Genomic DNA, 23,314 nt, shown 5'->3' with positions numbered 1-23,314 from the left:
TTGACAGTGACAATTTGAGTTGATAAATCCGAGTTTACCTACGTTTACGGTACCGTACCGTTCCTACCTACTAAATTGGAAGGGAATATGTAGTAATATGTACCTATATCATGCAATCAGTTGAAATTGTAATGAAATGAAAAGGTCATAGTCATAGATTATACACTTAATATATTTGTCATAGTTCCATGAAATCCGTACAAAAACGCGTGTCGTACCATTTTGTTTAATAACATTTTGTTTAAATTAACAACACGCAAACTCGTGAAATTTAAATAAATATTGCCGATTCACCAAATATCGTATATTAGATGTCCTCTACTATACAATAACAAACTCGGTTTTAGAGTTTAGAGTATTATATTAATTCGTGGAATATTACCAATTGCGAAATGTGTAAATTGTGAAAAAGACTGTTTTCAAACGAGACTACGACAAACGTATTTTGTTCCCCTTCGTTGAAACTTGTTTATAAACTTACATGAACTTTTTTTTTCGACTTAGTGCTGTGTCTATATTTAATCGTGTTCGCAAAAAATTGCACAGTCTTCATATAACTTTAAATCTGTTTCGGGTTCAGTCGGTTAATATGGGTTTGCTAACTGAAGGTAGCCCACTGTCTTGGGAGGAAACTAAAGCTTTGGCAGAGCACGTACGACAACATGGTGTAGAACAATTCATTAATTTGTACAGAAAACTTCAAGATCGCACTGGTGATGTTCTTAAGTGGGGTGATGAGGTTTGTTTTTGTCACAATAATAACACAATCGCAAGACCACTTCCATAAAATCACATTGTAAGGCAAATAAAAAATGTTCAAAAATAATATAAATATTTGTACACAAACATATTTATCGAGTTTACAATTAATTCAACTCATTAATGAAAATTACAAGAAGTTCAATTTGTAAAATTTTAGGTGGAGTATGTGATAGTGAAGTTCGATGATAAGAATGAAAGAGCCACAGTAAGTCTTAGGGCAAATGAGCTATTGCCCAAGTTACAAGAAAAAGAACTTGCAGACCCACAGAGTAAGTTGTTTTTTTATTACACACAAACATTTATGATGCCTTTATTAAACAAAAAATTTTATGAACAACTTTAAATATTGCAATAAATTTGAGACAAAACTCTGGTCATTTATTCATTTAATACAAATTGCACAACTTACCAAGGTTGAGCTCTTAATGCAATAAATTTCACTTAAATGTGAACATAATTTAACCAACTTTTACCCTTGTTGTATGCTAATGGTACTATATCAGAGACTTAGGCAATTACCAATTAGGATAAAGTTTGAATTCAATTCGATTATCAGCTTAAGTATTAACTTATTCATTTTATATAAAACCTACATTATTCATATTAGGTCATTTATTTAATTTAATTTCCATTGATGATACAGATACATTTAAATTCGATTTGAAGATCAATTTACAAAGTAGCAGAATTCTAGATACACTGATGTAGGAAATTCATTTTATAATTTTAGAAATCATATTGAAGTAGTAAATAAGATATTTGACAGAAGCCTTAATTGCCTTAACAACCTTATAGAAATAGCTTTGCATTTTTACAGGTTTTGAACAACAACACTCAGACCTTAGGTCTGTTGAGCTATATATATCACCATCTTGGTGAAAAATTTTGTTCCCTTGAGATTGGCTCTTTGTTGGCTTAACCAAACATTTTTCCCTCTACACAGCAATATGTATTGAATTAAATATTCCATGACTGTGTTTTATTGTAATTTAATAGTGATCACTATGACTTTGCCATTTTCCTTATATAAATAATTGCTGAACATTGATAGTTTTTGTTATGACTAACCCACTTTTGCCTTATGTTGTAAAATATACATAAGAACAAAATTGTAAAATTTTAAATTTATGTGGGCTAGTGAATATTCCATGCTAAATCTGTGATTTGTTGACAAAAAAAAATCTGCATATTTCTAATAGATGGCATAACTGCTGAACAAGTCTATAGTCGTAAAATCTGATCAGGATCATTTGAGCTTTTTCGGAACATATAGGTTTTACTGTATAATTATTGGAAGTAGTTGGCCTCAGGGTATTTAGTTGTTAGTTGTAATGTCACTGGCACAGATTTTTTAGTGCTTAAAGCCAGAACTTTTGTGTCTGCCACAAGTTTTGCTTTTATGAAATACATTTGATGTGATGAAAAGTATGTATTTTTTTAAAGTTATATAGTTATATATTTTGAAACGCCATTATCATTAATCAGGGTATCGGAGTACCTGCTGGGAATCCTGAAAATACCCTAGGAACTGGAAATTTAAAAGCACGGAAGTTGTTGCGTTAGGCCTTTAACTAGAGGAGTCTGTCAGGTTACCCTTTGGAGGGTAAAATCACTTCTGGTTCTGATTCTATAAAAGAAAATACAAGATATTTTAATGCAGGTGTTAATTGAGATATGCTTGTTTTCAAAGCCATTGCGAGAATTTAATCCAGTTCACTCGACCTATGGATGTCTTTGTAATGGAATTATGCATTTTTTTATAAAATAATAATGCCCTTCTTGAGAACAAATAGATAGGAGACTAGCGATATATTTTAGCTAAATGGTAAAAATGAATGGTTAATAATGATTACAGATGTAAAATCCCTATGGCGGCCGGAGTATGGAGGCTACATGGTAGAGGGTACCCCAGGAAAGCCATATGGAGGACTTTTAGCACATTTCAACATTGTGGAAGCCAATATGCAGTATCGCCGAGCCGAAGCCAGCGCTCTGTTGCAGGATGGTGAAGTTATAATGAGTATAACTAACTTTCCTAGGTGAATAATTTGTGTAAAATAATCTAATAGGTCTATTTAGGTAGATAGGTCATCGTTTTTGTCATTTCTGTAATTTCAGGTACTTAGAATTAGGCTTAGTCTTATTTTACTGATTTATAAAATCCTTTTTAGATTGGGTTGTCCAAACTTCACAAGTCCACCTTACAAACCAACTCCTAATGAAGGCGTTACCAGATCTCATTATTTCCCAGACGAGGGAATATATCAAGGACATCCAAGATTTAAGACTCTGACTTCAAATATAAGACTGAGAAGAGGCGAAAAGGTTGCTATAAATATACCAGGTGCTATTTTGTACTATTTAATACACTACATTAAAATAGATATATGAGAAATTAGTAATGTTTTAATATTTCAGTGTTTCGTGATGTAAATACAAAGATACCAGTGGATAACTCTCATACACTTGAGCCGGATGCTGCAAAGCCAGATTGCGTGTATATGGACGCAATGGGCTTCGGTATGGGCTGTTGCTGTTTGCAACTCACCTTTCAAGCATGTTGCATTACCGAGGCACGCACTCTGTACGATCAGCTAGCCCCTTTATGTCCAATAATGGTATGCCTTTATCAATTTTTATAGTATTTTTCTTAGATATCTACACTAATAATAAAAACTCTTTTAGAAAATACCTTGTTGAAAAAACACAAGAAAGAGTATAATGTTCAATTGTAAATACGTGTTACGACAAATGTCAACAACTGCGGTGCCTCCGGTTTTTTTATTGCCCTTATATAGACAGACGAGCATACGGCTTTTTTTATAATCAAAAAAGATTTATTACATATAGCTGTGTATAATTTATTTGTCTTTATTATTATTTTATGACTATTAGTAAATATCAGTAAAGAGAGTGTGGTTTTACTGTCATTGATGTTACCGCACATGTTCTGGTGTTAAGTGGTTTTTTGGAGCCCATAGATATCACAACGTGCATGCCGCCATTCACAATCTCAATAACATTATTTAACGCCTATTCCACTAACTTGTATACGACAGCGAAATGTTACGTGCATTTTGCGTTTGAAACATTTTGAACTTTCACTAAGTCATGGTAGTAAAATGAAATGTCACATTAGTGAACGTTTAACTTAATATCTTCAACATAAAATATATTAAATGTCTTTTTAAATTTTTCATTTAGTTGGCGTTATCGGCAGCGTCGCCCATATACCGTGGCTACCTCACCGACGTGGATTGTCGTTGGAACGTAATTTCTGCATCTGTGGACTGCCGCACGCGCGAGGAGAGAGGCCTCGAGCCGCTCAAGAACAATAAGTTTCGAATCCAAAAGTCACGCTATGATTCAATCGATTCCTATCTCTCACCACAAAATGAAAAGTGAGTTTTTTTTTTAATAATTTTAAATTTAGATTTTGTTTTACATTTTATTATTGTTCTTCCTTCACAGTGGAAGGCGTCAAAATGTGGGTGCTTTTTATTTACACAAAGTTTCACAGAAACCCAACATCCTTTTAGTTGGACCACAAAAAAAAAAAGAACGGTGATCACACTTACACGAACGAACCACCACGAACGCTTCGAATTTTTAAATATTCGTGAAATTAGTTAATCTAGCGAAAATTTGAAATTGCTATTGGTTGACGTTGATCAACGTCGCTCATCCGCGAGTCATCGTACTCATTGACGGGTAGAATAGACTCTTAAAACACAAATGAGACTTCAATCTCATGCCTCAACGCGACATGTCTGGGCTCGATTGGTTCGTACATTGACCTAGTTTAATAATAATAAAATATAATAAAAATGACGGAGGCTTAAGCAGTTTAGAGATATGTATTTAGTTGATTATAATCTTTAGTCCCGCAATGCGGACGGTTGACAATCGCTCTTAACACCTTAATGTTTAATAACCAGATACAACGACATTCCAATCGTGCACGACCAGAACATCTACAAGCGACTCCGCGAGGGAGGAATCGACCACCCCCTCGCCCTGCACGTGGCACATCTCTTCATACGAGACACCGTCTCTCTCTTCTCTGAAAAAGTTCACCAGGATGACGAAAACGATACTGATCATTTTGAGGTTAGTTTTTTTTTATGGTCAAATTGTAGATAAGCGCTGCGTTGTCAGAGACAGTTACGTCAAATCGGAAGGCCATGGAGCTATCCATGATGACTCCCAAATACCTGGTTATCAGTTCAGTGTATCATCTGTCCAAAGAGTATGAACGGTGCGTTTTCTGCGTCTCAAACGATAGGAGATTCTTATGGAGCTTTGAAAAAGCATTAAGCATATAAGTTAATTATTTTATAAACGTTATTTTTAAATACTTGTCAAAATGGTTTCCATATTTGTATTGCCATAGATAGATACTAGAACTGCTGTAGGAAGTTGAGAGCGGTAAACTGATTGTTAGGACGGATTTGTTAATAAAACCTCGGAGCACTTTTATCCGCATGTATTATTTATGATCATTCAGGGGGAAGAGAGGGAAGGGTACAATTGTCTTACCAACTTAAAAATAATTAAGTTTTAATACATAACATATTGGATAGAAAAGCCAACAATGGCCCACCTAGTATAGAGTGCTTACCACAACAAGTATATGTAGCAACACCGGTTCGAAATTCAACTTTCATTTTATTGTCCTGACATAAGAAAAAATTTATCGATCGGACCGTCGAAGTAAATGTTTTCTTAAATATTAAGTAATGATTTAATCAATTTTAATGCGCATCAGAAATATATAGAAAGGAGGCACTGGACTGCGCAGACACATAATGCACTCAGCAACACTTTTTTTTTAGATGGCTTAATTTTACTGAATTGTCGCATTTTTTGTATCAATGAAAATCGACCTTGCTGCGAAGGTCGTATTGTATAGTGATAATGTTTCAATAAAGAAATCCAATTTTTATACTGCAAGGTCAAACCGCTTATTTATCTTAGCGCAGTACTGAAATTCATTAAAATTTTTGTTTTTGTTAGTTTTTCGCGATTCGTAGGTATAATATTATACTGCTTTCTACTTTGAAAAAAAAAAGTTAAAGTCAAGAAATATTTTTATAGAAGAATAGAACGTGGTTAGCACAATATTCAAACATCAACGAATAATAACTATATAGGTAATAACTATACAATAACAACTATTTATACTAGCTAACGAATAATAACAACACCTTATAAGTCTATCACCAAGAAAATTATAAAGTAAAATACTAAACGTAAAAACGTAAGTAAGTCTAAACCGTAAGAGAGGTTTTAATTATTATGAAATGTTAAAAAATACTAAAAATCCAACCTAAAACCGATTACCTGTGTACAATAAATTAAAGAATTTCAAAACATGATTAATTTATTACCAACCATAATTTCATGAAAAGCCATTGTTGAGTAACTACGAGTATTGTTTGTGCGAGGCGTTGAGAATGAATTTCTTGATATAAGCGTTAATAATGTTACGAATTTCATTTACTATTTATTAATTTTTTAAAGACTGGTTTATGCACATACCAATAGAAAAATGACGGTGTGATTTTCTATTGTGTCTATAAGCCATCAAAATTAATACTTCCATACGATGTATTCATTATTAATTAAAATAATAAGAAATAAATAACGGGGAGCAAATCACGCATGGTAATCTGGCCCCAAATTAGAAATCCCCGTGTTATGAGTACCAGAGACTGACATACATACTTAGTTACGTTTAAATATATATGTTTTTAAATAATAAACACCCAGACAAAGAGCAAACAAACATGTTCATGAAACGAATGTATGCCCGATGCGGGAATCGAACCCACGACCCACGAAGCAATAGTCAGGGCCGCTAACTATTGCACCACCGACCGAGTCAGTTAAAATATCTAAATTTATTTAAGTGTAAACTTCGATTTTAGAATATACAGTCGACGAATTGGCAGACCATGAGGTTCAAGCCGCCGCCCCCGAACTCGTCGATCGGTTGGCGCGTAGAGTTCCGCCCCTGTGAAGCTCAACTCACGGACTTCGAGAACGCGGCCTACGTCTGCTTTGTTGTCCTGCTCACACGGGTCATACTCTCCTATCAACTCAATTTCGTCATGCCCATCAGCAAGGTAATGTTGCCGCAACAAGTACCATGAATTCAGCGTAATAGGAGGGAATACAATTTAATAATAATCGACTACCAACGCAGCTCTTCCATAGTGTTACGTGCTGGGACTTCGGATAAATAAAACTATTAAACACTTAGAACACTTTACAAATCACAATTCACTTCTTCCGCTTCGCTTCAGTTGATCGGCTTCGATATGTTTCCTTTATTTAATAATCGATGGCGTTACGTTTGTCGATCGTTCTCGATATGACTAGTTCTTTTGATATTCGTTTCTGCTATTTAACGATAGATTGCGTTACTCTTCTATACTAATATATAAATCTACAGTGGTTTTTACGAATGTTCCGTTATAACTACTGACCCATGCATCCGATTGACTTGAAACTTTGTATCCATGTAGAAAATACATTTACTTAATGGATAGGCTAATATTTATATGAGTGTTGGACTCCCTACAACAGTTGCGGGGGTGTTAATGATGAGAATCTTTGTGGCGGGCAGAAATAATAATGTTAATTTTTAATTGCCCAGCGAAGCGGACGGGTACAGCTAGTACAAAATAAAAGTAATTGGATTTGTAGTATTAGATTTCTTTTATGTTGTCTCTAAAAAGGTGGACGAGAACATGCAGCGTGCCCAGCGTCGAGGCGCGTGTCTGAATGAGAAGTTCTGGTGGAGGCGTGACGTGGGCGCGCCACGTGACGTCGCGCCGCCGCACAGCGACGCCACCGACGAGTACCACGAGATGTCCATCAACGACATTGTCAACGGAAAGGTAAACATTTGTTTAATGCGTGCTGCTACACGCTCTTAGTTCATAGGTATGGGTTTGAAGGCGGTTATACGGTACTGTGTCCGTAGTCTCACAAACTAACGTCCTGAATGTCACGCGTAGTATCTTTTTTTCGTTGATTTTCTTTATTAGATGTATATATTATACTGGTTAACACGAATCTCGTAAGTATTGCGCCTTGGTTCCGGAACAACGGAATCAACCTGTATTGCAAATAAATAGAATTCCAAATGCACATTTAAATCCAACTAAAGCCATAGCCAAGACTTCTTATCCTAAACAAAGTCAGAGCGAACGGAAATTAAATTAAACTATTAGGTCGATCGACCCCTTTTTTTTGTAGTGGGAACTTATTTCTCCGAATCATCACCTCACAAATTAAGGACTTTTTGGAAGACACTACCGTCCCATATCCGCTAAAACAACTTTGAAACAAAAAACCTTTTCAAATATCTCCAGACTTATGTAAATTTCATTATCGCACAAGTTCATCGGGTTTTACTTTACTGTACATACTTTAAAGGAGGGCGTGTTCCCCGGACTGATACCGCTGATCGAGTCGTACCTGTCCGGGATGGACGTGGACGCGGACACGCACTGCTCCGTGCAGCAGTACCTCAAGCTCATCCAGCGCCGCGCCGCCGGGGACATCGTCACCACGGCCTCCTGGCTGCGAGCGTTCGTCACTAACCACCCGCATTACAAGTAATTCAATTCTCTTTTTTTTTATTCCTACCTATGCTGATAGCCTTGAGAGGCTATTTCAGCTTCACCCTAACGTGTAGGTGAGTTCACGGGGCTCAAACCGGAGTTTTGCTAACACTGGCCCTAGCAAGAGTAGTGCTTCGCAGAATCTACCACCGGATCGGAAACGCGACCCACTGAGAAGATCCGGCGAGAAACTCAGTGGACAGTCGCAAGCGACGGGTTCGACTAAGACGGTGACCGGGTAAATTCACATTACATTTTTCTTCTTACAATGTTTCAATATTTCAAACAATATTCATTCATATCGCACATACAGTGCGATAACGTCACTTATGTAAATTATGTAATGTTTCAGGAGAAACGTTGAAAAATTCAACATCTTCTTATTCGATGCCTCCAATGAACACTACGCTAACTCCAAATTCGTAGATTTACAGGAGGAGCGTTTAAACGAAAAAAGTTGATAAAATCTTTATTATTGCAGATATATTTATGGTTTTTTTGTGTAACTAGCTGATTTACTCTTGCTTCGAACCCCATCAATAATGATTAATTGTAATACTTTTAACATAGTGAAGCGATTTGCGTGGAAAACCCAAATTTCAAAATTTTGAGTTAGAGTAGTGTTCATTGGAGGCATCGTTATATAATTCTTATATAGTTCTGCTAGGCTAAAGAAATAAAATGATAATATTTAAACTATCACTTTAAATTCCATCAGTAAAAGCAAACATCTCTCTCGTCTCACTAATTACTATTAAAATATGTATTTTCTCATACTCAGTTCAGTGTTAACAAAAATTGCATAAGTGGCTTTATAGCACCGTATATGCGATATACTCATTCAATATTTCAATTTACTTGTGGTAGGACCACTTGTGAATCCGCACGGGTAGGTACTAAGCAATAAAAAAAAGTTGCGGAAAAGCTTCAAAATCAAAGAAACGCTTCAAAATCATGGTTGGTACTAATGTATTGTATTATACATAGATATCCATGTGACCATTTTCAAGATTTAAATAAATTACAAATTACAAAATCATAGTCTAAGGAACGCCGATGCAACAAAGATTTCACACGAACCCAATAAAAGCGAAAGCAAAGTAAGCATTCAACAAGATAATTGTTTCATTAAGCCATATTATGTTGATTCGATTCATATTCTTCTAGAATTTCCTTCTTTTCTTTCTATCCTAGCAAACACTCAATTATAGTGTTTTACTTTCATAAACTTGCATAAACATGCAACAGGCAATCAAGCAAAAATATTTTCATCTTGAAATGGCAATCCAAATTGAATTCGTAAATGTGCCTTTGTTAGATCTTATCGACAACTTTCAGGAAAGACTCCGTTGTGACCGAGAAGATTAACTATGATTTGCTCAAGACGGCGCACGGAATACAGGACGGAAGTATCCCCGCGCCGACGCTGCTGGGCGGCGGCAACGTTTCGAAAACAAACGAAGACATTCCTAAAGCATTCACAAAGATGATGAGCAGGGATTGCTCTTAACCCACTGGATAGCGTTACACCGCGTGTAGTGCCTTGTGTGCTGCAATTGCACTCGACTTAGACCTACTTAGATACTTTTAGTGGTACTTACGGTTGCCTTATACTTGTTTACTTCTACGAATATCTAAAATTCCGTACACGATAATTATTGTTGGACACGCGTAATATTAAATAATATTTTGTAGTTCAATTACATACTATGGTAGAATTATTTTGTCCGTGCAGTTTGGGTCATAAAAAATCGGAGCGGTGAAGCGAGTATTTCGATCTCTCTTCCACTCACGAGCCTTATGGACGGGCATAGTGATGCGCATTATTGTTGTCGATAAGCGTTATCGATAGTGTATTTAGTTTTGTCATTTTGTGGGTTAGTGATAAAAATGAAAAAAAAAATCACTAATCGAACAATTACACCACATATCGCCGCAGCAAGTTAACAAGAACGGCAGAAATTAACACTTTGCAACTTTTCGGGATCTATTCTTATTTCAGATAAAAACTTTTAACACAATATTATTTTGAATAAATTCTGCCGTTTTGATACAAAACAAAGGAGTAGCTATTGTGTCACTAAAGAAATTCAGAGAACGAATGCATAAAAACACATTTCTCTGCGACATAACGTACTATAATTTGCAGGTAAGTACAAATGACTCTTAACATAACAGTGTCTCACCACCCTTCGTATACCACCTCGCCACTGTGTACGATACGTGCCTTCGATGACTCATTTGTTTTTATCGATAATGGTGATGCGCCCGCCCAACATGCTCACCGCCCTAGCCGGGCTATGTTTTATGACCCAAACTGCACGGACAAAATAATTCTACTATAATGCGATTTAATGTCACGTTTATTATTTTCATTTTATAATTTCAAAGTTTATGTTTGTTTTTAATTCGTTATCGGCATCAGCTATAAGCCGATGTGGTAGTTAAAATATTTATAATTATGAAATCAAATGAATAAACTCGATATTAAATCTTAAATATAGTATTAATTATGTGTACGATTCGCGTAATGTTATTATTATGTATACTTGTAGTAAATACAATAGAAAGATTCTATTAAAAATTCAACATTCCCTGTAGTGAAGGCTGTTGGTAATGTAATGTTTCGAATGTTCTAAATCTTGTTGATTTGAAAAGGAAAAATGAGAAGAAACAAATGTAGTTTAGTTTATGATTTATGGTTACCATAGTTTTACCGTCATCGTGCATTATAATATTTAATTCAATAGTAATTTTATATATATCTCAGTTTTGTTACGAGAACATAAAGGTCTGTTTCATACAAGATACTCATCTTGATTACGAAAAGCTACCGCGATGTTTGTTAAAACACCCTTGTGCCATCAGTTATATCCCGAAAAATTGTAAATTTTGTTTCTTACAGTTCTAGAATTTTCTTTAAATATCCCATGCCGTATCGCTTTATAATAGTGCTAATCTAAATAGAAAAAAACACGCCTTTTTCAATAACTTTAATATTTGTTTTCGTTAGCAGATGAGCTAGTCTCAATTGCAATTCTTCCAATCATTATACACGACTGCTTTGCCCCAGATATAGGCAGACCATCAGTGAGTGCTCCTCGAAAATTGTTGTCCAGGCCCCTTGTATCCGTCTATAACGGTGTTTCCCAACCTTGTTTGTGCCATGCCCCACTGTAATATTTCTAAAATATTTATACCCCCCATACGTCATAATGTTTAACATTACAAAATTGATTTGTTCACTTAAGAAACATAAAGGTTAACATAAAAAGGAAACCATAGGTTTTAGAAATAAATCACTATGATATTGTTATCAGAATACAGTAATATTTCAAAACATATAATAAAAAACTGAAATTCAAATTTAAAATGATTTTAATACAGATTTTCTATATTAATTTAGTGCGATTGGCCCCCTTAATTATCAAATTGCCCCCTTGTGGAGCGTGGGCCCCACGTTGGGAAACATCGGTCTTATAACATATATACACAAATTTACTGCGGCGCAAGTATTTGTATTCATGCATTTGAATATAGCCTGGCATAGAAACTCCTTTTGCTATAAAGGCGCTCATTAAGAAAGAAATTTGCATAAATCGTATCCGGAATGGATTTTTCATCTACGACGGTATAATACTTAACGGCAACGCATTAGTACAGTTGACAAAAAGTTGACAAAAGTTGCCGCGGTAACCGTTTCTATAGGACTCTATTTATCTCTAGCGTGGCACAAGGACCCCTACCCTGCAATTTTTTAACAAATTTAACATTTAAGAAAAGTTAGATACTACAAGAAGTCAAGAGGAAACTACAAATAAAATTCAGAAAAGTTAATAAATTTGCAATGTGATTGATGGTTATGTCTGTTATCAAAGTTGTTCGATTTTCTTAAAATAAATTTTAAATGAGCATAAATTTATAAACTGGAATAAACTGGTGCTCTGGTACCGAAATTGAATGTGTTTAACACATTTAAACCAGCCTAAAAATGTGGGTGCGTGTAACACCTGCACCCATCCACGCACGCACGTACATACATACACACGCACTCAATCTCACACACGCCCACCCACACACACGCGCCCACACACACATAATTTATGTACTTAAGTTAAATGGCATTTACACATAAAATTTAAGAAAGACGGCTGGTTAAAAACGAATGGTCTCTGTTAAACAATGGTTGTTAAAGTGTACTAAATGCTTCTAAAACAATATTTAAAAACGGCTGGCCCGTTACATTATTAATTTTCATAATATAATACAGTACGTAATTGAATATATGTAACTTTAAAAACATTGTTTTAGTGTTTTACCTGGATATTAAACAGATTTCTAGTTGCCTTGATAGTTATACCTGTTCCAATAACAACAACATGAGTGGTTAGCTTGTCTCAACTTGTATCTTCGACTATGTCACTTCTTTGCAGACTGTAATGTCACAATGCTGGTATATCTTATATAATGTTACTTATTTTATGATTTAATCGCCTTTAAAATTCTTGAAAAGTTATTTCTTCTCGTCATTATTTATGAATAATAATAATAATATAATTATTATCATCACTTGAGCACAAATTTTCATTATTTTGAAATGTTGATTAAATTTTGGATGTTGGTATGCAATAATTTGCAAGAATTAGACTAATTATTATGTTATGGTTGTTGCGTATTTTATATTATTTTCTTCACTGTTAGTGATTATTTCTTAAATAAAAATATGAATCCTATTTTGTTTATCATTGTACCAAAGTAATAATTTTAAAAATATTTTCTAATGTTCCGAACCACAAACACTCAATAGAATTCATTAAGACGATAGTCATTTGATGTTTTAGAGGCGTAGGAGGTAACAATTAACTTTTTCCGTGCACGAAATTGTCAAACTAAAAGATTTTTTTCATTATTAAATCTAAAGAATAGGAATATATTTACTGCGCCAATTGCTAAAATGTGAGAGATAGAACAAAATGGTTTCATTTATATGAGGAAGAATCAATACTATTTGCTTAGCATATTAGCCATTCATCATCAGCCATCATTAACATATCTATGATTGGCGTTTACCATTGCTAATAATTATTAAATGTCATAATTCGTTTCAATGTAATTGACGAAATGTTCCCGTTTATGTATTTGAAGAAAATGACTGACGAAATATCGCGTTGTCATCCTGTTCTTTTAATATCAGATCTATTTTTGTTTTGTAAGCTCTTTATCGGACACTATGCACGATTCCTTCTGTCAAAAACATTTTTACTATGAAATTTAAGTTTTTATTATTATTATTAAGATATTTAAAAAACGGTATTAAGTGTGTTTGAACAGAACCGAATCAGTAATCAGTTATTAGGGCCAAACTTCAGAAACCGATATGATTATACATTTCCGTAGGATAAATTTTCATAGTAATTATAATAAAAAAATCATTATTTTTATGAAAGATTTATTATTAAAACTTATCAACGAGTTGCAATATATGCTGTTGTTCTTGTTGCCGCCACTCCTCGCTTCCAGCGTCGCCGAGATTGCCAGCATATTCTGTTCATTAAAAAAATGTATTATAAAAGCAGTAGTCTTTTTATTAAAATGTACAAACGTTGTATTTTTTTATTGCTTAGTTGGGTGAACGAGCTCACAGCCCACCTGGTGTTAAGTGGTTACTGGAGCCCATAGACATTTACAACGTAAATGCGCCACCCATCTTGAGATATAAGTTCTAAGGTCTCAAGTATAGTTACAACGGCTGCCCCACCCTTCAAACCGAAACGCATTACTGCTTCACGGCAGAAATAGGCAGGGCGGTGGTACCTACCCTCGCGGACTCACAAGAGGTCTTACCACCAGTAAAAAGTGTATTAATAGTAACAACCAAAATTTTCAAATAAGTGTCAAGCTGTGTCTGCTAAGTGTCAAGTTTGCAAAGGCAATACTATATACCTCGACATTTATGTAGGTATGTATATTCTATAGGTATACCTACATACATTTCGAGTTCCATATATGTTTGGGTGCATAAGTAAAATCAAATCCTTCTTACCCCTCATTACATGTCTGATAATCTTGAGGGAGCCGCCTCGTAATGACAACACACGCTGGACGCGTTGCTTTATCGTCGACGGACCGGCCGTACACACCTACAATCATAAGTAGTGCTTAATTTGAATCGAAGATAACTTCGGAATTTTTTGATGACATTTCATCATTACCTCCAAAATTATTCTGTCTATAAGTTGCAATGTGAATAAACCGCCCGAGAGCCTTTTCAAATACTGAGCGTCATCATCTAATTCTTCAGTTTCACGCTGAAACAATTTTTTTTTGAGAAATATTGAATTAATTGTAAGCTACGTATCATGATGTTTATCACACTTTACCTCCATATCTTTTTCGGTTCTGTCGACTTTGTCCATGTATTTGAAATGTAGCTCCAACAATCGATCCACTTTCTCTAGATCGTTTTCAGTGAACTTCGCCAACAGTCTCTGCCTTTGACTTCCCTGACAGTTTCGTAACATGGATGCTATTATTGATACTACGTGCTCTGAAAACGATTTTGTTCGGTAAAGTCTGACACAAACGTCCTGTGTGCTTAGTGCGAGTTTTTTAACGTTAGCGTAAAAGTTAGCTCATATTTGTATGGAATGGGATCGTTTGCCTACGTTTGCCGCTAGGGGCGCTGTTCCAACTGCATACAAAATTGGGTTAACTTTTACGCTATCGAGAACGTTAAAAATCTCGCACTAATAACACTGTTTCTTTCTGGCGTAATGCATTCATGCATTTGGACCGATTTAAATGGCAGGTCACCGTAATTGAGACTTCGACCTCATGTCTCAAGGTGCGTGAAAGCATCAGGTTAGGTTTATCAAGTGTTTAACCCATACCACGGATACCTTTTTTCATTTAAATGTTTCATAACATAACCAGTAAATCTTGCCACGTTTCGCTCTTACATCTCTATGTGATAATCCAAAATTATAGTAAATTCATTTGCTGAAACAACTTAATTGCTACAAAGAAACAAAAAAACTGGTGCTAATATTTCAATGTTTCATTTATTACTTATTAAACTAATAAAATAAATTATTTATATAATATAGGAAACATCTAAATATGAATGGTTCGTTACCTTCGTGTTGATCAACAGTTAATAATCGTTTTCTTTTGGGTGTTTTCATAAAAAGTGGAAACACAGTTCGAAGCCCCAGTATATCTACAAATTTATTACAATTATCGCGACCGTCGGGTCCCACGAGAGCGTGATCCAGTACTTTCAAAGAACCATTTCGTGACATTTTTTTCTCTCTGAAAAACATTAATATCTTTTATAAAGTTCAGCAAGAAAAAAACTCAGATGACGAATTTTGGACAACAGAACTTGAGCTAAATAAGGGTGCTCCTATGAAAAACGTTATACGTTAAAAGTAATGTGATAAATACAGTATACGCGACTTTTTTTTAAAATTAAACACAAGAAAATGTTGTAACCTCTTAATCTTATACTAATATATAAATCTACAGTGGTTTTTACGGATGTTCCGTTATAAATACTGAACCATGCATCCGATTGACTTGAAACTTGGTATCCATTAAAAAATACATGTACTTAATCGATAGGCTAATATTTATATGAGTGTTGGACTTCCCACACCAGTTGCGGGGACGTTAATGATGAGAATCTTTGTGGGACGAGAAATAATAATGTTATTTTAAAATGAATCATGGTTTATTTATACACAAAAATAATTATAGTAGATGTGACAGTCAATTTCCTTGACCACTTCGAGAGGTTATTTCAGCTTCTTGACGTGTAGGTGAGTTCACGGGGCTCAAACCGAGAGTGTTGCTAACACTGACCCTAGCAAGAGCAGTGCTTCGCAGAATCTACCACCGGATCGGAAACGCGACCCACTGAGAAGATCCGGCAAGAAAATCAGTGGGCGAGATTTGTAGTATAGTTTTTTTTTTCAGTGGGTTGTGTCTATGGGTTAATTAACTTCGCAAGTGACGGGTTCGACGAGGACGGTAACCGGCTCCAGTGGTACCCAAAAGCACCGTTAATGGATCGGGAGGATCCGTAATGACGTGTTTAGGGCGACGTCGATTGTTTACCATTCGGTCTACAGTATCGGGTATGGTAGCGTAGTAGTAGAGTAGTACCTCAACATGAGGTTCATGAGTTGCAGTCCCTCGCCGCGCAGGAAGCGGTCCCGGTTGGAGGGCTCCATGAGCGCGCAGCACAGCGAGTCGAACATGTTCTCCATCGCCTCTTGTTCTTCGGCGCCGCTAGGGTCGTGTCTTTTGTAAAACTGATGAACATAATGGATTGTCATTTAAAAATTGTTTCCATGTCAACACACTAATAACGGCCGAATGAGGGCCCAGAAATCTGAAATGGAAATTTAACAAATCCAATGTTTCTGTGTTAATTTCTACTATCTTTATATTACTAGTCTTGCCTTAGCATTTGTATATTTATTTACAAATATATAAAAATGAATTGTTGTTCGTTAGTCTCGCTAAAACTCGAGAACGGCCGGACCGATTTGGCTAATTTTGATCTTGAATTATTTGTGGAAGTCCAGAGAAGGTTTAAAAGGTAAATAAATATGAAAATGCTCGAAATTAAATAAAAATAACAATTTTGTTTTTCCTTCGATGTATTATGCATTACGAAGTCTGCCGGGTCCGCTAGTTTAAAAATAAATATAGCGAAACAATTAAATGCCAAAGCGAATCTTGCGACATAAGGTCAGTCACTGACTGAGAATGAAGGCAACTTGGTTTTAGTATATGAAAACCCCAAAATATTACTGATTTAATTTAAATTATGTCTAATTTAGTAATAAATAGATTAATAATACCGCTAGCTGTTGCAGTAAAACATCAATGCCATCAAGTTCTCCCAGTAGTTTTCTGTTCTCGGGAGTGTTCTGAAGTAATATAGATAAAATTTCTGTTGCATACAGTTTGTTCCCATCAAAAGGCAGTTTTACCTGTAAGAAAGATTGACTATCACAATAATTTTACATTTTAAAATTAAAGCAAGCGTATGTCTGTGAAATAAATATATTTAAATAAGATTTTGGAGTGGTGTTTAGGTGTATCCATATGAAGTAACTGTTAAATCAAAAGTTTTATGTCAAGAGTCAGGTAGTTCTTTAGTGGTTATTGTGAGCACATAAAACTGTGTAAAGGTCAATATGCGAGCGTTGTCTACAAATTCGATAGTTCAAACGTATTTTTTTACGAACAGGCTTTCCTCTAAATGCTGTTAGCATTATTTACAAAAAAGATTATTTAATTTATATGCATTATGTAAGGCATGCTAATTATTGTACAGAACATTTTACTGTGGCTCCGACTAGGAGGTTTTGGATGAAGAGAAGGTTCTCATTTGGAGTACATTCCTTTCTTGGTTATATATTTAGGAATATTTTTGTGAAGTTCTTCACACTAGGAAAAAGGACTGCACTGAAGGCAGACATTCTTAAAGCATCTTAGAATTGGTTCTAGATTTGGTTTAGTTCTAGTTTTAGCTGTAATTAAACAAAATCAATTTGGTCACCTTCAGTCTTTTTAGAATCCATTGTAAAAATCCTTGTTTTGCTACTTCAATACAAAGCTCCGGTCTGAATTCTGTGATATTTTCAATAATACCTTAAACAATAAGACAAATTTCATTATTTCAGTTATTGCCATTATATATTTATCATTCTATCATAACATATCATATTTATTAGTTTGTAGTTAAATGGTTAAAATGAAATTCTTTTATGATATATTGACATACCCAGTGTATTATGGACAGCATCTCGTTCATCTGGTACCTGCTCATCCAATCGAGTCAGGTTGTGTAGTAATAATGCAGGTGCTTCAGCTTCAGCCATTGCATTTATTAAATCTTCTGCACCTTCCTCACTCTCATGGAGTATGTCAACATCTGTCATTTCCTAAGGTAAATCAATTGTAAATATTATCAGAATTACAATTTTATCATGTACTGCACATAAGTCATACTATGCTGACTATTGCTAAATGGGTAAAATACACTTATTTGTATAAACAATACGGGCAAAAATTAGGGCATATTGATGAATGGCACTATATCAGAAAAGTTTATTGAAATGCTAACAATAACAGCATGAAGTATCAACATTATTTTATATGGTAGGCAGCAGTTTGACTCTGCCCCTGGCATTCTGAAGTCCGTGGGCGACGATAACCACTCACGATCAAGTGGGCCGCATACGTCTGCATACATGGGCAATAAAAAAAATGAATAGTTTAGGAATTCATAGTACAATCATACAAAAAAAAAAAAACAATTTTTATAGATAAAACATAATTATATAAGAATTAAATGTGAGTTTTAAATTCATCATCACCGTATGGTTAGCATGTCATTTATTTTGGGCCCAAATGACATGGCACATAAATTGCATTCAGCTGAATTTGGTTAGTTGAGAGTGAAAAGTTAGAATAATAAGAGTTCTGCTTATGTTTTGTTAATCTACATTGCTTTTAAATATATTAATATTCATATATGTATATATTTATATTAATTATTAATATTTAAATATATTTTAAGAAACAATTATAACATAGATGTTTGTTTGAGATAAAACATAATAATTAGGGTAGATATTAGAAGTAATAATTAGGTCAGTTTTTATTTTTGACCATTTTTTAAAAAGGTTAAACCCTTTCTTGTAACCTACATTTCACAGACAGAAACTGTCATATACTCTATATCAGTATTGCCACATATAAATATGTAATTTCATTGAAAATGAAACGCACAACATCTGGAAACACAAATAAATGATTTGCATGAGTTTATTTAACCCATAGACTGCCCAAGACTACAATAGAATAGATACAAAAGAAAGAAGCCCGAACCCTACAATCCAGCAGAGGGTAATAGGCAAGAAAGAAGAAGACATGAGTTTTTTTATCTTAGTCATGCTTACACTGGATACTGAGTTAATTATTCTAAAAGCCCAGCAACATTGTTTTGGAAAATTTATAAGCATATACATACCTGTAGCAGCTGAACAACTTTGGTGGAAACATCAGTATTATCATGTGATAGTAATTCTAATAATGAGTTCACACACTTCAATTCCACAAGCAGAGGATACTGGTCTGGTACTGTTGCTACAGCACTTAGATCCTGTAATAATTACAATTCTTATGTTTTTTTTTATTTTTTAATGGCATACATGAGTGAATAGCCCACCTGATGCAGCCAAAAATAATAGTATTATGTAAGAGCCTAATGCAGCCAACATTCCAATAATATTATGAAATAGTTGTTTAATACTTCAGAACAGAACACATAACTAAATTGCAACAGAAATAGGATGGTTGCACAAATTCTTGAGGGCTGATAATGAAGTTAGTATCAGTTTCTTCTGAATATCATAACACAATATTATACCTGTAATGCATCATGTAAATCAATTTCACTGTCCATAAACTTGTCTGGCTGATCAGGAAATTTAATCCTCATCTCTCTATTTCTAAGTGCTTTCTTTTCAAAATTGAGAACTAGTTTCTTCACTGTGGTTTCATCTAGTACTTCTCCCTGTAGATTCAAAGCATCTATGAGTTTATAAGTACTATCTTAGTTGAATAAACATTAAGAAGTATTTCAGATTATGAGTTAAAATTGTTCAGAGCTTCTGACTCAATAAACTAATTTTCTTTTCATCTTGCCCTTTCTATGTATGTCTGTCATGAGTATGATCTTATTTATTCCGTTGCATCTTTCAAGGCCCGAGGAGTATTCACTACTACTTATTGCATTAATACATAAAATGAACTCTTTTCATTTGGGATTTCTATAATTCATCTGTAACATATCCCTCTTTACATTATGTGTGAACAAAGACAACTGCGGAGGTTAGCTTGGTTTTTCTATTAGCATTAATGTCCATAAGTGACAAAGACCATTTGAAAACAGGATTAGATTAAGCAATCTACCTTTGATGACAGCAAAATATACAGGATGGTTTAAAAACTAATAGTTTTTGTTTCATTCTTCCTTAATTTTACAAATAACACAATAATTACCTCTGTTACTTCAGTGGCAACAAATTTAAGAATATCTTCTCGTTCTTTATCAGTAATCGAGGGTTCCTTCAACATATTCTTGCTCAAATGTACAGGTTCCTGTTTGAGTTTGGTGGTACGACGAATTTTAGCACTTTTGGCTTGATCCTCCTCATCGCTTTCATCTTCATTTGGCCGTTTTGGTGTTGGCGTAGGCTGTGAAGTTAAGGTTTATGTTTATTCTTTTTTTTTGTTGAATAAAATAAACTGTTGCAACGTTAAGTTAAAGAATATTACTTTGAATGTTAATAGCTCGGCAACATCCATTTTTTGTTTTAAGCGAAAAGGTAATTTCTGGGCTTATTACGTATTGGTGATATTTTTAACTGTCCTGAGTTTTCATATTTTAATTCAAACTTCTCAATGTCCATAAAAGTCCCTATTTTTAAGGTTAGTTTCAAAGGTTTTTTTTGTTGTTTTTAATCAAATTAAGTGTCTATTCTATGGTTTTAATATTATGCCATAGATAATTTTTTATTTTATTTTGTGACCTGGTGACAAGAGACCTTTAGGTCATATCTTATTTGGAAGATAATTTTTAAATTTATGAGCTATGCATAGATACTAGATAGTACCTACACAACTATTTCACCATTTCTTTTTTTATCCAATTACACAGGTGAAGGGATACGATGAATTTCTTGCAAAGTACTAAACTCTTTCTGCAAAAATGTATGTGCCTTTTGAGGAAAAAATGAAACTCGAAAGAATATGGGAAGAAAGGCTACAATAAACTTCTAAGTAAAATGGTGGAAAATGTAATGGAGATAAAGTGTAAATAAAGGATTTCTCGGTTAGTGAGCCCTTTAAAATACCAGTAATGCCATAAGAAGTAGCTTAAAAAACATGCTATCACGGACAGCTCCTGGATCCGAAAGCTTGCACAACATTAAAAATTTTACCTATTCAACAAATAATTGTGTTCTCCATTTTAAATGCCGCTATGGCGAGCTGAATCTGTCTCACGGTATGGATTAGAGGTTATCGGCATACCCGAAAACTAGAAAAACTTTAAACGAACCCACGAGTTACTATCCAATTAGTATCTTTCCAGCAATAGACAAATTGTATAAACTTTTGATTCGCTTGAAACGCTTCTGGAACTTCGTCACCTCGAAAGGCAAAGGTACAGTCATTAGATTCCGTGCTTAACAGCCGTGCATCCAATGACTGTACCGCCTTACGGAGCACATCTTAGTAAAGCTAAATAGACCCAGACCCATTACTCATACCCTCGACCTGATGGAATTTCTAACACCAAGTCTAACAAGAGTGGTGCTTTGCTAAATCACAAGATCACAGGATCGAAATTGCGGCCTGCAGAACTGAAGATCTTCCAAGAAACTTAGGTAGTGTCTGTGGGTTGTACGTTCGAACTCTTCCACAAGAACGTCGACCGGTGCTCGAAATGCTATAAAGCACGGAGAGGGTATCAGGAGGAAATAGCGTGTTTCTAAAACACGGTTTTATAACTAATCGAATATGTTTCTGTTTTTTTAATTATGAGTTATCTGCATATTAGGGTAGTTTTCGCAAGAGCGCATTATGCGGCATAATGCTCAACGTTGAATGTTCAAACTACAGCAACGCTTCGCACAATCGAGCACTCTCAAAAGTACTGTAGGCTTAGTGCGAGTTTCAAAAATGGAATCGATTGACTCGCATCGAGTGTACGCTCTTCACGGTGAAACGTGCGGAGCTCACGCGTGATGCGTGCAATCTATACGTCTGCTGCGTCTCTGCACGTCGTCGTGGCCTAAAGGATAAGACGTCCGGTGCATTCGTGTTGAAGCGATGCACCGGTGTTCGAATCCCGCAGGCGGGTACCAATTTTTCTAATGAAATATGTACTCAACAAATGTTCACGATTGACTTCCACGGTGAAGGAATAGCATCGTGTAATAAAAATCAAACCCGCAAAATTATAATTTGCGTAATTACTGGTGGTAGGACCTCTTGTGAGTCCGCGCGGATAGGTACCACCGCCCTGCTTATTTCTGCCGTGAAGCAGTAATGCGTTTCGGTTTGAAGGGTGGGGTAGCCGTTGTAACTATACTGAGACTTTAGAACTTGTATCTCAAGGTGGGTGGCGCGTCTACGTTGTAGATGTCTATGGGCTCCAGTAACCACTTAACATCAGGTGGGCTGTGAGCTCGTCCACCCATCTAAGCAATAAAAAAAAAAAAAAATACCGACTCAGTGACAGAAAATGGACAAGTGTTTTTTCTTTATGTTGGCATTGATCGAAATTTTGGTTATATTATCGTTAGGAATATTATTTAATATTGAAAAAAATTGTAAGGCTTTCGTTTCGTCGTAGTTTCTTAGAAATAATCAATGATAATTAAAACTGTGCTAACTTAGCGCACCCTGCTGATGCATTTGACATTTTTTACATTCATTTTTGATACAGATAAATTATAAACTGGTCCACAGAGTATCTAAGTAGTAATGTTTATTTGTGTTGAATAAGTTTGGCGGTAAATTGAAAAATTTTAAGTTAATAACCTAATAACTTTTAAATGAAAATATGTTTCAAAATCAGAATGTTAAAAACTATTTACAGAGTTTTAAATATAATTGCAGTAATAGCTATAAAAGTTTTCAAAATCAGGTACTTTAATTTAAGATAAATTACAAATTTAGTATTGTTAGTTCCGACTTAAAAAATACAATTTTAGTATTTCCGACCTAATATAAATTTCAATACTCCCTTATTTACCTCAAGATGTCTAATTTTATAATGTCTGCCATTTCTAATAGTTTTATGTAGTTTTTAGTGTATTTTTTACACT

General features: G+C 34.8%; 2 protein-coding genes across 2 annotated transcripts; one reads left to right on the top strand and one right to left on the bottom strand.

The window, feature by feature from the left end:
- Nucleotides 1-13: 13 nt before the first annotated feature.
- Nucleotides 14-13,129, top strand: Gclc (glutamate--cysteine ligase). The gene is made up of 11 exons (XM_028182887.2): nucleotides 14-739; nucleotides 920-1,031; nucleotides 2,618-2,801; nucleotides 2,934-3,106; nucleotides 3,181-3,380; nucleotides 3,967-4,163; nucleotides 4,701-4,872; nucleotides 6,693-6,890; nucleotides 7,506-7,667; nucleotides 8,209-8,390; nucleotides 9,735-13,129. Exons 1-11 carry the CDS (start codon nucleotides 482-484, stop codon nucleotides 9,904-9,906), a joined length of 2,010 nt encoding a protein of 669 aa, XP_028038688.2. The 5' UTR covers nucleotides 14-481; the 3' UTR covers nucleotides 9,907-13,129.
- Nucleotides 13,130-13,831: 702 nt separating this feature from the next.
- Nucleotides 13,832-20,978, bottom strand: LOC114248228 (beta-catenin-like protein 1). The gene is made up of 13 exons (XM_028181406.2): nucleotides 20,757-20,978; nucleotides 20,481-20,675; nucleotides 19,846-19,992; nucleotides 19,447-19,578; nucleotides 18,196-18,355; nucleotides 17,971-18,062; nucleotides 17,267-17,398; nucleotides 16,563-16,711; nucleotides 15,532-15,707; nucleotides 14,777-14,943; nucleotides 14,609-14,704; nucleotides 14,440-14,536; nucleotides 13,832-13,940 (listed from the first exon to the last, which is right to left on the bottom strand). Exons 1-13 carry the CDS (start codon nucleotides 20,784-20,786, stop codon nucleotides 13,852-13,854), a joined length of 1,662 nt encoding a protein of 553 aa, XP_028037207.1. The 5' UTR covers nucleotides 20,787-20,978; the 3' UTR covers nucleotides 13,832-13,851.
- Nucleotides 20,979-23,314: the final 2,336 nt, after the last annotated feature.

This window comes from Bombyx mandarina, chromosome 15 (assembly GCF_030267445.1).
Source record: "Bombyx mandarina strain Sakado chromosome 15, ASM3026744v2".
Lineage (NCBI taxonomy): Eukaryota > Metazoa > Arthropoda > Insecta > Lepidoptera > Bombycidae > Bombyx > Bombyx mandarina.
This window is presented reverse-complemented; position numbering and strand designations above follow the sequence as displayed.

Coding starts and splice junctions, on each gene's coding strand:
- Gclc (XM_028182887.2), top strand. CDS start 482: ATGAACTTTTTTTTTCGACTTAGTGCTGTGTCTATATTTAATCGTGTT. Junction 3,381..3,966: donor CCCCTTTATGTCCAATAATG/GTATGCCTTTAT, acceptor TTTTTCATTTAG/TTGGCGTTATCGGCAGCGTC. Junction 4,873..6,692: donor ACGATACTGATCATTTTGAG/GTTAGTTTTTTT, acceptor CTTCGATTTTAG/AATATACAGTCGACGAATTG.
- LOC114248228 (XM_028181406.2), bottom strand. CDS start 20,786: ATGGATGTTGCCGAGCTATTAACATTCAAA. Junction 17,399..17,970: donor GGATTCTAAAAAGACTGAAG/GTGACCAAATTG, acceptor TCTTTCTTACAG/GTAAAACTGCCTTTTGATGG. Junction 14,537..14,608: donor TAGACAGAATAATTTTGGAG/GTAATGATGAAA, acceptor TTATGATTGTAG/GTGTGTACGGCCGGTCCGTC.